This window comes from Jaculus jaculus, chromosome 2 (genome assembly GCF_020740685.1).
Source record: "Jaculus jaculus isolate mJacJac1 chromosome 2, mJacJac1.mat.Y.cur, whole genome shotgun sequence".
Classification (NCBI taxonomy): domain Eukaryota; kingdom Metazoa; phylum Chordata; class Mammalia; order Rodentia; family Dipodidae; genus Jaculus; species Jaculus jaculus.
In genome coordinates this window covers 774,457-790,253 of record NC_059103.1, presented here as the reverse complement: position 1 = coordinate 790,253, position 15,797 = coordinate 774,457, and the positions used below count along the sequence as shown (strand labels likewise).

At 44.7% G+C, this 15,797-nt stretch overlaps 1 protein-coding gene across 1 annotated transcript in view; it reads right to left on the bottom strand.

Annotated features, from left to right (window-relative positions):
• Nucleotides 1–15,690, bottom strand: part of LOC123458781 (kinesin-like protein KIF19) — a 92,333-nt gene extending 76,643 nt beyond the window's left edge. The window contains exons 1-2 of the mRNA XM_045144137.1: nt 15,604–15,690; nt 4,534–4,614 (exon numbers count right to left, since the gene is read on the bottom strand). Coding sequence (XP_045000072.1) covers nt 4,534–4,614; nt 15,604–15,690 — 168 coding nt within the window. The remainder of the gene's footprint in view (nt 1–4,533; nt 4,615–15,603) is intronic.
• Nucleotides 15,691–15,797: the final 107 nt, after the last annotated feature.

Genomic DNA, 15,797 nt, shown 5'->3' with positions numbered 1-15,797 from the left:
TCTACGTCACTAGTCATCAGGGAAATGCAGATTAAAACTACATTGAGATTCCATCTCACTCCTGTCAGATTGGCCACCATCATGAAAACAAATGATCATAAATGTTGGCGGGGATGTGGAAAAAAAGGAACCCTTCTGCACTGCTGGTGGGAATGCAATCTGGTCCAGCCATTGTGGAAAACAGTGTGGAGGTTCCTAAAGCAGCTAGAGATTGATCTACCATATGACCCAGCTATAGCACTCCTAGGCATATATCCAAAGGACTCATCTCATTTCCTTAGAAGTACATGCTCAACCATGTTTATTGCTGCTCAATTTATAATAGCTGGGAAATGGAACCAGCCTAGATGTCCCTCAACAGATGAGTGGATAATGAAGATGTGGTACATTTATACAATGGAGTTCTACTCAGCGGTAAAGAAAAATGAAGTTATGAAATTTGCAGAAAAATGGATGGACCTGGAAAGTATTATACTAAGTCAGGTAACCCAGGCCCAGAAAGCCAAGCGCCACATGTTCTCCCTCATATGGGGATCCTAGCTACAGATGACTGGGCTTCTGTGTGAGAATGAAAATACTTAGTAGCAGAGGCCAGTAAGTTGAAAAGGAGACATAAAGGGTGGAGAAAGGAAGGGAAGAGGATACTTAATAGGTTGATATTGTATATATGTAATTACAATGATTGTAATGGGGAGGTAATATGATTGAGAATGGAATTTCAAACGGGAAAGTGTGGGGGTGGGGAGGGAGGGAATTACCATGGGATATATTTTATAATCATGGAAAATGTTAATAAAAATTTAAAAAAAAAAAAAAAAAAAAAAAGCAAAATGCAGAGAGTGATAAGAGAAAAGAGACAGAGAGAATGGGCACACCAGGGCCTCTAGCCTCTGCAAATGAACTCCAGATGCATGTGCCACTTTCTACATCCAGCTTTACATGGGTACTGGTGAATAGAACCCAACATTAGGCTTTGCAGGTAAGTGCCTTAACCACTGAGCAATCTCTCCAGCCCTCCCCTTGCTTTGTTTTTCAAGGTAGGGTTTCACTCTAGCCCAGGCTAACCTGGAACTCACTACATAGTCTCAGAGCGGCCTCAAACTCACGTCAATCCTCCTACCTCTGTCTCCCAAGTGCTGGGACTAAAGGCGTATGCCACCACACCCAGTTCCCCCTTGCTTTAAAAAAATATATTGTATTTATCTATTTGATAGAGAAAGAAGGAGAGAATGAATGGGCATGCCAGGGTCTCCAGCCACTGCAAAGGAACTCCAGACGCATGTGCTCCCTTGTACATCTGGCTAATGTGAGTCCTGGTGAATGGAACCTGGGTCCTTTGGCTTTGCAGGCAAACTCCTTATCCACTAAACCACCCCTCCAGACCTACCCCTTGCTTTTTATTTTATTTTATTTTATTTTATTTTTTTGGTTTTTCGAGGTAGGGTGTCCCTCTAGCCCAGGCTGACCTGGGATTCACTATGGTGTCTCAGGGTGGCCTCGAACTCACAGCGATCCTCCTACCTCTGCCTCCCAAGTGCTGGGATTAAAGGCATGCGCCACCACGCCCGGACCCCTTGCTTTTTTAACAGAAGCTGCTTCTGGTATCGCTCACTGCCAGTTGGCTGCCAGCCTGTGTGAATCCTGTTGCTTCCCACCCACTATCTCAGCTCCTGGCTTCCCTGCTGTGTCTGAACATGGGTACCGGGCATGTGCTGCTTCATCTGTTTAGTGGTCCAGCACCTCGGCGCCCACTCACCCTGACAGCTTTGCCGCTGGCACCTCTCCAGATGCTCTGTGAACCCTGGTAGGCAGCACTCAGCATAAATCCTCAGCCTGAGAATAAGCCTTCTGCCCAAGCTACATTCACTTCTTCTTTTTTTAATTTTTTTTTTGGTTTATTTTTATTTATTTATTTGAGAGTGACAGACAGAGAAAGAGGCAGAGAGAGAGAGAGAGAGAGAGAGAGAGAGAGAGAGAGAGAGAGAGAGAGAGAGGGAGAGAATGGGCATGCCAGGGCCTCCAGCCACTGCAAACGAGCTCCAGATGCATGCGCCCCCTTGTGCATCTGGCTAACGTAGGTCCTGGGGAATCGAACTTGGGTCCTTTGGCTTTGCAGGCAAATGCCTTAACCACTAAGCCATCCCTCCAGCCCTACATTTCACTTCTTTTTTTAAAAAACATTTTTTGTTTTATGTTTATTTACTTATCTGAAAGTGACAGACAGAGAAAGAGGCAGAGAGAGAAAGAGAGAGAGAGAGAGAGAATGGGTGCGCCAGGGCCTCCAGCCACGGCAAACAAACTCCAGACGCGTGCGCCCCCTTGTGCATCTGGCTAACGTGGGTCCTGGGGAATCGAGCCTCAAACCGGGGTCCTTAGGCTTCACAGGCAAGTGCTTAACCACTAAGCCATCCCTCCAGCCCTACATTTCACTTCTTATGGAACATGCTGTCCTATGACCTTGTGGGGAAGTCCCATACTTCAGACCTCACCTGACCCCAATTCAGCCTCTATCCTCGTAAGTGAAAGCCAGAGGCAAAGAGCTTTTGAAAGCCGTGGTCTCCGGGCACTACACTCGTCTCACAGAAAGTGTTGCTGGCAATGGCAGCAAGTGTGCGCCTGGCCTGCCAGTGCTTCCCCAGATCTCTCTTGGCACTCCTGCTCTAAGGGCTCCAGCAGCTCCTGAATCACCTATCCCAGTTCCATCATCTCATTAGAAGCCTTTCTGGACCACATGTTTATTGTGAATAAAGAGGAGCTGGTAGCTGGGTGTGGTGGCGCACACCTTTAATCCCAGCGCTCACAGAGGTAAAGGTAGGAGGATCACTGTGAGTTCGAGTCTAGCCTGGAACTACAGAGTGAGTTTCAGGTCAGCCTGGGCTACAATGAAACCCTGCCTTGGGGAATAAAAAAACAAAAAACAAAAAACAGGGGTGGCTGGAAAGATTGCTCAGTGGTTAAGGTGGCTTGCCTGCAAAGCCTAACACCCTGTGTTTGGTTAGCTACTGCCCATGTAAAACCAGATGCACAAAGTGATGCATGCCTCTGGAGTTTGTGTGCAGTGGCTAGGGACCCTGGCATGCCCATTTTCTACCTTTCTTCCTGTCTCTTTCTCTGTCTCTGTTTGCAAATAAATAATCCTTTTTTTTAAGGGGGATAAAAAAAGCCAGGCATGGTGGCATACACCTTTAATCCCAGCACTCAAGAGGCAGAGGTAGGAGGACTGCCATGAGTTCAAGGCCATCTTAAGACTACAAAGTGAATTCCAGACTAGCCTGAGCAAGAGTGAGATCCTACCTTGAAAAAAATGTTTTAAAAAGTGGGTGGGGTTGGGGGAGGGGGAGAAAGCTGGTATCAGGCATGGCAGTGTGCGTGTAAACTCAGCACTAGGGAGCTGGGGCAGGATTGCTGGAGCAAGTTGAAGGCCAGCCTGGGCTACATAGTGAAACCCTGTCTCAAAATAAAATAAATCCTACAATGAAGTAAACTAAAATAGGGGCCGGGGAGGTGGCTCAGTTAGTAAAGTGCTTGCCTCACTCAGAGATGAGGAGCTGAGTTCCATCCCCAGAATCCATGTAAAGGCCAGGCATGGCAGCATGTCCCTGTGATTCCAGCACTGGGAAGGACGAGACAAGAGGAGCCCTAGGCCAGCCAGTCTAGCCCAACTGGTGAGCTCTGGTCTCCAACGAGAGACCCTATCTCAAAGAGACGTGGAAAGGGGCTAGAGGAATGGCTCAATAGAGAAGATCACTCGCCGCACAAGCGAGTTTGGTCCCCAACACCCAGATAAAAAGCCGGAGATGCACTTTTGGCAGAGAATCTTCTCTTTTCAGATGGCGGTGACCCTGGGATGATTCAGAAGGCATCATGGTGCTGGAAAGAAGTGACAGGAGTGCTCAGTACTGCAATATCTCTATCACACCTTCCAAGGCTCAGGGTCTATTGCGGAAGAGGTGGCAGTAAGAATATAAGAGCCAAAGGAAGGGTAGGACTCCTTACAACGTGCTCCCCCAGACACAAAATGGACTGGATATCCATGACCTCACAGTGCCTGACATTACATACCCAAGACCATCATAATAGGAGGAAGAAATCATGACATCAAAATAAGAGAGACTGATTGAGAGGGGGAGGGGATATGATGGAGAATGGAGTTTCAAAGGTGAAAGCGGGGGGAGGGAGGGTATTACCATGGGATATTTTTTATAATCATGGAAGTTGTTAATAATAAAATAATTTTTGAAGAAAAAAAAGCCAGAGATGGCCAGGCATGCCTGTAACCCTAGCAATTAGGGGTAAAGACAGAATTGCTGGGGCTCACTGGTTAGCCAATCTAGCTGAAAAATGGGGAGTTCCAAGTTCAGTGACAATGTCTCAAGGAAATAAGATAGAAGAGTGATGGCGGAGGACACCCGACACCCTCCTCTGGCCTCTATATGCATGGGCATGGGTCATGCACATGTACACACACACACACAAAACAATCAGTGAACAGGAGTGGGGTATTCGAGCTCCCACAGTGTTTCCCAGCCTCACCTGGTCCCCCACTTTGTGGGCGATGACGGTGGCTCCTGCCTCCAGTTCTGTACTGTTGAGTGGGCGGATCCGAAGCGCCACCTGTGGGTGGGACATGAGCAGGGTTTCCACAGAGATTCCTCTGAAGCAGCTCTCTTGTCCATGGCCAAGGTCCTCAACCCAAGCTCCCTGTCTTTGTGTCCGCCTGCGGCCTTTGTGTCTTAATGAGGCTGTGAGAACCTGGGCACCCCCGATGCTCTGCCCATGCTTCCCGGCAAAGCTCTAAGGAATCCGTGGTTATGTCACACACGTGGATTATGGAGAGGCATGGCAACTCCCTTGAAGTCACCCAGGTACCCCTTTTAACTAACAGAAGCACATTGGGCCTGGATTTTCAGACCTGTTGTGAGCATCTCCCCAAGAGGAAGGCTTCGGGCCTCAAATATCTGTGAGCTCCATCCCATCCTCCTTGTCTCAGGAGACTCATCGATGTTCTGGGCTTGCACCACTGGTGAGTGACAAGTCACACCACGGACACTTTTAACCAGCCACCGTCGGGCAGTGGGGCCCTGGGTGCAGCTCACCCAGAGGCCAAATGGTCTGGGCATCCAAGTCACTTGAAAGGTGGGCTTAGCTGGTGTGACCGCTTGAATGACATGTCCTCCTTAGCCAAATGTGCTTGGAGGGCTGCAGAAATGGCTTAGCAGTTAAGCACTTGCCTGTGAAGCCTAAGGACACTGATTCGAGGCTTGATTCCCCAGGACCCACGTTAGCCAGATGCACAAGGGGGCTCACGCATCTGGAGTTCCTTTGCCGTGGCTGGAGGCCCTGGTGCGCCCTTTTCTCTTTCTCTCTCTCTCTCTGTCACTCTCAAATAAATAATAAATAAACAAAAAAAAGTTTAAAAAAAAAAAAGCAACTTCCGGTTAAGATGGCAGCATAGGAACCATGCCAAAGCAGCCTAGGGGAGAAAAAGCCAAAGAAAACCCAGCAAAATACACACTTTTACTAAAAAGTGAGGTGTATAAGAAATTAAAACGGCAGCAGAGATGTAGGAGAGATCCAGAACATCCAGAGCCCACACAGGCAGGCCGAAGCAGCTCTGGCAGTGGAAGTGGCGGCTCTGGCTCCGGCTCCAGCAGCAACAGCAGTGGCGGTTCCAGCAGCGGCGGTGCCAGTCTGCAGGACCACAGTTGCCAGGCTCAGTCTGACCCGCAGGAAAAGCCAGTGCCCAGCTCCAGAAAACAGAACAGCGGTCCAGGGACCCAGCCAGCCTACTTGACTGAGACCAAAATCATACAAAAAGGTAACTGGGATTGCACCAGGGAAGGGTCTCACTTGGTCACAACCTGACTTGGATCCCTCAACAGACCAGAAATCTTAACCTCTTTATTGATAGAGGATCTGATTATTATAATACTTACTCTTGCATAAATACTCAGTGATGTTTTTGATTGAATGTGTACAGTGTTTAGTTAAATTTTAGAATCTACCTGTATTTTGTTCCACTCAGCCTACTTGAATACTCCCATAGCAGGGAAACTCAACCTCTAGGAACACTTTTATAGATACTCTGAGAGTGTTAAGAGCCACACCTAACATCTTAATCTCCTACCCTGAAGATATATAACATCAGATCAATTGATACAGCTAAGAATACCCAGCTAACTAGAAAATCCAAGCATTAACTTAATCCAAGATGCAAAAATATATACATTATAACACAAGAAACACCAAAAATCAAGACAATATAAATCCACCAAAAAGTATTAACACATCAGAAATGACCTACAGTGAGAACGAGTTAGAGGAAATGCCTGCAAAAGATTTCAAAAAAAAATGGTTGTAAATATGTTCACAGGCATGGTGGCGCATGCCTTTAATCCCAGCACTTGGGAGGCAGAAGTAGGAGGATCGCTGTGAGTTCGAGGCCACCCTGAGACTACATAGTGAATTCCAGGTCAGCCTGAGCCAGAGTGAGACCCTAACTCGAAACACCAAAAAAAAAAAAAAAAAAAAAAAAATCAAAACAAAATATGTTCGAAGAAATCAAAGGAATGAAATAGGAAATCAAAGGAATCAAAAAAGACACAGGACACCAATTTAACAAAATAAAGAAGTCAATACAAGACATAAATAAGGAAATAGAAATAATAAAGAAAAACCAGTCAGAATTACTAGCAATGAAGAACACAGTTAACAAAATAAAAAACTCTAGAAAATCTCACCAGTAGAACGGATTAAGGAGAGGACAGAATATCTAAACTAGAACACCAGGTGGCAGATCTAATACAGTCCAACAAAGAGAAAGACAAACTAATAGAAAAGTATGAATGGGGTGGGGGAGGAAAGCTACTACCATGCGATACTTCTTATAATCATGGAAAATGTTAATAAAAACTGAGAAAAAAAAATAAAGAAAGAAAGAAAAGAAAAGTATGAATGGGAATTTCAAGATATTCGGGACACTATGAAAAGATCAAACTTAAGAATTCAGGGCATAGTAGAAGGAGAAGAATTTCAATCCAAAGGCATAGTAGGCATCCTCAACAAAATCATAGAAGAAAACTTCCCCCAAATTGGGAAAGAGGTGCCAATGCAGATAGAGGAAGCCTTTGGAACACCTGCCAGACAAAACCTGGAAAGAACCTCTCCTTGCCATATTATAATCAAACTACCAAACACACAATCCAAAGAAAAAAATATTGAAAGCAGTTAGAGAGAAAAATCAAGTTACATACAAAGGCAAGCCCATCAGGATTACAGCAGATTACTCAACACAAACTACAAAAACCAGAAGGGTTTGGAGTGATATATTCTAAGTTCTGAAAAATAACAACTGTCAACCAAGGTTACCTTATCCTGCAAAGCTATCCATTAAAATAGATGGAGAAATAAGGACATTGCATGACAAAAGCAGGCTAAAGGAGTATTTGAAGACAAAACCAGCTCTACAGAAAATACTTGAAAGAATTCTCCATGCTGAAGAGAAGAAAAAGCACACATATAAGGAACCTGGAAAAAAACAAACAATACCCAAATACTAGTTAACACAAGAGAGTAAAGGTAGAACTGGAACCACAAAAAAAAAAAAAAGGTAAACATAAATACACACATTTCAATAATCTCTTAATATCAACAGCCTCAGTGCCCCAACCAAAAGACATAGGTTTGCAGACTGGGTTAAAAAGCAGGATCCTACAATTTGTTGTCTCCAAGAAACTCACCTTTCTACAAAGGATGGACATCATCTTAGGGTGAAAGGTTGGAAAACAGTATTTCAAGCAAATGGGCCTAGAAAACAAGCAGGGGTTGCTATCCTAATATAGGACAAGGTAGACTTTAGTCCAACGTTAGTCAAGAAAGATAAGGAAGGTCACTTTATATTGATTAAGGGCACACTCCAACAGGAGGACATTACAATCCTAAACATATATGCACCTAACATGGGGGCTCCCAAATTCGTCAAACCAACACTATTAGAACTAAGGTCACAGATAACACCGAACACAGTGGTGGCGGGTGACTTTAACACCCCATTCTCATCAATTGACAGGTCATCCTGGGAAAAAATAAACAGAGAGGCATCTGGACTAAATGAGGTCATAGAAGGAATGGACCTAACAGATATATACAGGACATTTCATCCAAAGGCTGCAGAATATACATTCTTTTCAGCAGCACACAGAACATTCTCTAAAATAGACCATATATTAGGACACAAAGCAAATCTTAACAAATTCAGGAAAATTGAAATAATTCCTTGCATTCTATCTGACCACAATGGAATTAAACTACAAATCAGTAGCAAGAAAGGCATACACAAAATCATGGAAACTAAACAATACATTACTAAATGATGAATGGGTCAATGAAGAAATCAAGAAGGAAATCAAAAAATTTATATTTATAGAGTCAGGGCTGGGGAGATGGCTTAGCGGTTGAGCACTTGCCTGTGAAGCCTAAGGACCCCGGTTCAAGGCTCGACTCCTCAGGACCCACGTTAGCCAGATGCACAAGGGGGCGCATGCGTCTGGAGTTCGTTTGCAGTGGCTGGAGGCCCTGGTGCACCCACTCTCCTCTCTCTCTCTCTCTGTGCCTCTTTCTCTCTCTGTCTGTCACTCTCAAATAAATAAATTAAAAAAATTTATAGAGTCAAACAATAATGAGAACACAACATACCAAAATCTCTGGGACACAATGAAGGCAGTTCTAAGAGGTAAATTTATAGCCTTAAGTGCCTATATTAAGAAATTAGAGGGCTGGAGAGATGGCTTAGCGGTTAAATGCTTGCCTGTGAAGCCTAAGGACCCCGGTTCGAGGCTCGGTTCCCCAGGTCCCACGTTAGCCAGATGCACAAGGGGGTGCACATGTCTGGAGTTCGTTTGCAGAGGCTGGAAGCCCTGGCACGCCCATTCTCTCTCTCTCCCTCTATCTGTCCTTCTCTCTGTGTCTGTCACTCAAATAAATAAATAAAAATAATAATTAAAAAAAAAAAGAAATTAGAAAGGTCGCAAGTAAACAACCTAATGCTTCACCTTAAAGCCTTGGAAAAAGAAGGACAAGGCAAACCAAAAATGAGTATCTTCCTCCACATAAATATATGTTAGACTCTCTAATAATTTTGCTATATACCAGCTCATCCTGAAACTCTTGTCTGCAGTCAAGAGTAGATTAGTGGTCTCTAAAAAGAAATCTCATGGGGAAGGGATATGGCCTGGATATCCATGACCTCACCATGCCTGACACTACCTACACAAGACCATCATAAGAGGAGGAAAAGATCATGACATCAAAATAAAAGAGAGACTGATTGAGATGGGGAGGGGATATGATGGAGAATGGAATTTCAAAGGGGAAAGTGGGGAGGGGAGGGAGGGTATCACCATGGAATATTTTTTATAATCACAAAAAATGTTAATAAAAATTGAGAAAAAAAATAAATAATTAATTTAATTTAATAAAAAAGAAAGCAAATGTGTTTGGAATGCTTGGTCACCAGATGGGAGCAATTTGGGAGGCAAAGCCTTGCTGGAGGAGGTGTGTTGCTAGGGATGGATTTGGGGGAATTACAACCCAAGTTCCCTCTTGCCAAAGCTAGCTGATTCTTATTGTTATATTCCACATGCTGTGGCAGGACATGATGTCCAACCTGTATGTCAAAATGAACCCTTTCAATCTATCAGCTGTTTTTGGTTGGGTGTTTAAAAAAATATTTATTTATGAAAGAGAGAGGGAGGGAAAGAGGAGGAGAGAGAGAGAGAGAGAGAGAGAGAGAGAGAGAGAGAATGTGCATGCCAGGGCCTCCAGCCACTGCAAATGAACTCCTGACATATGTACCACCTTGTGCATCTGGCTTGCGTGGGTACTGGGGAATTGAACTTGGGCCCTTTGGCTTTGCAGGCAGGAGTCTTAACTACTAAGCCATCTCTCCAACCCTTGGTTGGGTATTTTGTCCCAGCAACATGAAGCAATAGAACAGTGGTACCAGGAGTGGGGTCCTTGCTGCTAGAAACCTATGTGTGTGGCTTTTGATCTTTTGGAACTGACTTGAAACTTTGTACTAAGAGAAGCCTTTTGCAGGGCTGTAAGCAGAGCTTGATGAGCCATTCTGGAAATGACTGGACTTCTATGTGAGAAGGAATAAAACTCAGTAGCAGAGGCCAGTAAGCTAGAAAGGAGATATAAAGGGAATAGAAAGGGAGAGGGGACTTAACAGGATGGTATTGTATATATGTAAGCAGAAGAACAGATTGATGGAGGTGAAATTTTCAGTGCCAGGGATGGGATACCTTCCAGTGAATTGTTGGCCAGGGAGGTCCCTGATGCCCCAAAAACATTACAGGCCATTGCTGAGGCCCTTGGTTTCCCACCAGGAGAAGATGGTAAGACCCTATTGCTGAAGATTCCACATACTTGGGTTCCAAGGTCACTGAGAAACCCTGCTGGAGCTGAGCTGAAAAGCTCCTCCATGTAGACCAGATGACTGAAACCTAGAAAAAGCCATGCTGCATGCAGTTCAATGGCAGAGAGAGAAATCACCAGTGAAGATACTCAACAGTGGATACTGTCAGCCTTAAATTTGGCCAACCAGGCCAAATGAGCCAATGGATGCAATAGTGGCACGTCTGTCATGGTAGAAACCAACTGCCCTCTAATTGGACTGAAGGCCAGCTCCATGGGAGGGAATACATCCCTGATACTGAAAACTACAACAGGGGTAGTCATGAGCCCCAGGGGTGTAATGTCTGCTGGTATCTGGCTAAATATATATATTATGCTAACCAAACTGCCCAGTAAGCATTTCTCTTAATGTTCATACCCATATATTAATGCTACTCTCACTTTTGGCTAGAGAACCTTCTCTTTTTTCAGATGTCAGTGACCTTGGGATGACTCAGAAGGCACCATGGGTGCTGAGAAAAAGTGACAGAGGAGTGCTCAGCACTGAAATATCTCTATCTCACCTTCCAAGGCTCAGGGTCTGTTGTGGAATGGGTGGCAGAAAGAATGTAAGAGCCAAAGGAAGGGTAGGACTCCTTACAACATGCTCCTCCAGATACAAAATGGCCTGGATATCCATGACCTCACAGCGTCTGACACTATGTACACAGGACCATCATAATAGGAGGAAAAGATCATGACATCAAAACAAAAGAGAGACTGAGAGGGGGAGAGAGAATGATGGAGGGTGGAGCTTCAAAGGGGTAAGTCAGGGGAGGGAGGGAATTACCATGGGATATTGTTTACAATTATGGAAGTTGTCAATAAAAAATTAAAATAAAAAAAGAAAGACCTAAATGCAGAACAAACTGTAGACTATGGAGGCTGGCTTATGAGGAGAAGAACTTTGTCAGAGCTGGGCTAGAGGCAGTTTGTATAAGACTGGCTGTGCTCTTCCTGTGACCTGAGAACTTAAACAAAGCTAAATTTAAAAGTAATAGACTGGGCTGGAGGGATGACTTCATGGTTAAGGTGCTGGCCTGCGAAGCGTAAGGACCCAGGTTCAATTCCCCAGGACCCACGTAAGCCAGATACACGAGGTGGCACATGTGTTTGGAGTTTGCTTGCCGTGGCTAGAGGACTTGGCATGCCAATTCTCTCTCTCTCCCTCCCTTTCTCAAATAAATAAATAAAATTTTTGTTTTGCTTTGTTTTGTTTTGGTTTTTCAAGATAGGGTTTCACTCTAGCCCAGGCTGACCTGGAATTCACTCTGTAGTCTCAGGGTGGCCTCAAACTCATGGTATCCTCCTACCTCTGCCTCCTAAATGCTAGGATTAAAGGCATGTGGCATATGTGTGTGTGAGTGTGTGTGTGTGTGTGTATATATATATTTGTATTTATATTTATATTTGTCATATATATATATATATATATATATATATATATATGTATGTATATATTTGTATTTTTTTTTTTTTGATGTAGGGTCTCCCTCTGGTCCACGCTGACCTGGAATTAACTATGTAGTCTCAGGATGGCCTAGCAATCCTCCTACCTCTGCCTTGTGAGGGCTGGGATTAAAGGCATGCACCACCACACCCGGTTTAAAATATATTTTTTAAAAAGTTATAGACTGGTGAGTTTGGCAGAACACAGAGAAGAATATAAAGAATATAAGTTGGCACAGAAAGAAATGAAAGCTTCAGGCTAAAGACTACAGCCTGATTCAGCTGCAATTATTTAATAAATTACACCATTGAGATTGGCCAGCTGCTCTGTATTGGGACAAGAAGAGATGTGCTAACTCTTTTGAAAGAAGGGGGTAAAAATACTGAAGTCTTCCTATTCTTCAAAGTGGGCTTTAGGACTGGAGAGATGACTTAGTGGATAAGGCGCCTGCCTGCAAAGCCTAAGGACCCAGGTCCGATTCTCCAGGTCCCATGTAAGCCAGATGCACATGGTGGCTCATGTATCGAAGGGACCAAACTGACCCTATGACAGGCTTCAGTAAGGTGCCACCCTAACTAGGCTTAAGTTCCAGTTTCCTGGAGAGGCAGACAAGACTTCTGTGAAGAAAGGCTGGCTGTTAATCAACAGCGATCCTGACATGTGGCCAGAAAAGATAACCAGCCAGGGGCTGAGACAGTTCCCAGAGACATGTCCCTTTCCCACCTTCTGCACCCCTTCTTCCCCAGCCAGTCAGAGATGCACAACTGTAATTGCTGCTTGCTTAGCCAATCATTTAAAAATAATTTTATTTATTTATTTGACAGAGAAAGGGGAGCAGAGAGAGAGAGAGAGAGAGAGAGAGAGAGAGAGAGAGAGAATGAGAGAATGGGTGCACCAGGGCCTCCAGCCACTGCAAACAAAGTCCAGATGCATGCGCCCCCTTGTGCATCTGGCTAACGTGGGTCCTGGGGAATTGAACCAGGGTCCTTTGGCTTTGCAGGCAAACAACTTAACCGCTAACCCATCCCTCGCCAATCATTTTAAAAATTACCTAACCTGGGCTGGGGAAATAGCTTAGTGGTTAAGGTGTTTGCCTGTGAAGGCTAAGAACCCGGGTTCATTTCCCCAGGACCCACATAACCCATATGCATAAGGGGGCGTACACACCTAGAGTTCGTTTGCAGTGGCTGGAGGCCCTGGTGTGCCAATTCTCTCTCTCTCTCTCTCTCCCTGCCTATTTCTGTGTCTCTCTCTCTCTCAAATAAATAAATAAAAATAAAATATTTTAAAAAAAAATTACCTAACCTGCCTGAAATTCCCCTAGACCCAGCCCACCAAGACCTTAGCCCCAATCAAGAGTGTAAGTACAGCTACTGTTCAAATTAGCCAATCATGTTAGAAAAGACTAAGCCCACCAAAATTCCTCTAGCTTCAAAGGAGCCTGCGAGCTCCTCTCGGGGTCACCATTTTGTATGAGTAGTTGACCCCCGCATGCTGGCTGATTCTGCAGAATAAACACTCTTTGCTTTTACATACTATTTGAGTCTGGGGTCTTTCTTCAACAATTCTCAGACCCTTACAGTGTCTGGAGTTCATTTGCAGTGGCTAGAGGCCCTGGCATGACCATTCTCCCTCCTTCTCTCTCTCTCTCTCTCTCTAATAATAATAAATAAATGAAAAACACAAAGTAGTCTTTATTTTCCCCTGGATTAGCAAATTTGGTAGCCCACCTGGTCTTGGTTTTAGAAGCATGACAAATGCAGGAAAGAGGGTAATTGGATTTGCAACACTTTTATTTGTTTATTTATTTATTTTTGAAGATAGCCTCACATGGCATGTGAGGCAAGATTGTTGAAGCCCTTGCATGGAGACCTGGCAAGGCATTGGCATGGAACTTCAAGAATGAACTGTGGGTTGCAATGGAGACCCCAGGATTTTAGAGATACCAGGACTATGGTATGGCCACCAAGAAAAGCTGCTGGCTCTAGATGGGTTTTTCCCAGGGCTATAAGCAGCCTGGCTAGAGGAGACACCGGAGAATTTGTCACAGATCCTAAATGCCAGGCATGGAACTTCAGGACTTGATGTTTAAGCCTGCTTGTTTTAGATCTTACATTGGTTCAATCTTTCCTCTGCAATGATGGGCTGAAAGTCCTTGTGTTTTGATTTTACAGGCTCACACTTTCCAGAGATTTGGGATTTTTGAACACTGTTGAGATGGGTAAAAAAAGAAAAAAAAAGGAGCTGGGCTTGGCACACGCCTTTAACCCAGCACTTGGGAGGCAGAGGTAAGAGGATCACCATGAGTTCGAGGCCACCCTGAGACTACATAGTGAATTCCAGGTCAGCCTGGGCTAGAATGAGAGCCTACCTCAAAAAACCAAAAATTAAAAAAAAAAAAAAAAGAGTTTGAGGAGGTAATATGATGGAGAATGGAATTTCAAAGGGGAAAGTGTGGGGGTGGGAGGAAGGGAATTACCATGGGATATTTTTTTATAATCATGGAAAATGCTAAAAAAAAAAAAAAAAAAAGAGCACTCAGGCAGTGAAGGAAGGTAGGTGTATCTGGAGTTTAAGTCATCCTAGCAGGGAATGGTGGTACGTGCCTTTAATCCCAGCACTCGGGAATTCCAAGTCAGCCTGGGCTAGAGGGAGATCTGAACCCCCTAACACAAAAATAAGTATGGGGAATTTTTTTATTTTAATATATTTTATTATTTATTTATTTTTGTTTTTTTGCAGGCAAACAAGAAGTATGGGGGACTTTTAAAGTTGGACTGAATTTGCATCATGAGATTGTCATAAGTCTATGGAGCCAGAGTGTTAGATGAATATAGAATGTCAGTCTGGAGAGATGGCTTAGCAGTTAAGGTACTTGCCTGCAAGACCAAAGGACCCAGGTTTGAACCCTCAGGATCCACATAAGCCAGATCCACAAGGTGGCACATGCGTCTGGAGTTTGCAGTGGCTGAAGACCCTGGTGTTCCCATTCTTTCTCTCAAATAAATAAGACTGTAAGAATGTAGAGGCAGAGGTAGGAGGATCGTCGTGAGTTCAAGGCCACCCTGAGACTACGTAGTTAATACCAGGTCAGCCTGGGCTAGTGCAAGACTTTACCTCTACCTCAAAAAACAAAAACAACTACTACTATGAAAAAAGAATGTAAAATGTCCTTCAAAGCCTCATGTGTTTTGAATGTTTGGTCCCCTGCTGGTGGCAACTTAGGAGGGGGAGCCTTGCTGGAGGGGATGTGCTGATGGCAATGGTCTTTTGGAGTTTCATAGCTCAGCTTCCCCCTTGATCCTGCTATCTTCTACAAGTTGTCCAGCCTCTCCTCTGCCACACTGAAACATCCCCTCCAAACTAAACTAGAAGTCGAAATAAATCTTTTGGTTGGGTGTTTTGTTCCAGCTATGGGAAGGTTACCACAACAGATGGAAAATGCCTCCCAGCTGGGGTCCTCACCCAAGACCCGGAGCTCCCAGGAGGAGGAGGTTTCACAGCAGGGCACAAGGGTCTGGAGAGCCTAGGTGAGGGGACATGGTAGTTACTGAGTCTCAGGAAGGGAATGTGAGGGGATGGACGTTTCTCCCTGGACCATGGGATGAACTGCCACCTGGCCTACAGGAACTGAGTGTTGCTTGAGGTAGGGGCAGGGACAGAGTGGAGCTGGCAGAGGCAAGAGGGAGGGCACTCACCATTAGCTGCTGGTCCTTGGGCTCCATCTCCCTCAGGGTAGGGCTACCTCGAGCTGGGGAAGGGCCAGTAGCCGGGTGAGAAGGCATGCTGCAGGTCACAATGGGCTATGGCTAGCCTTGCAGAGGCAGAGGCAAGGAGACCTGCCTTGGCTCAGTCCCATCCTGCTCCATGGCTCCGGTGACATCAGCTGGGT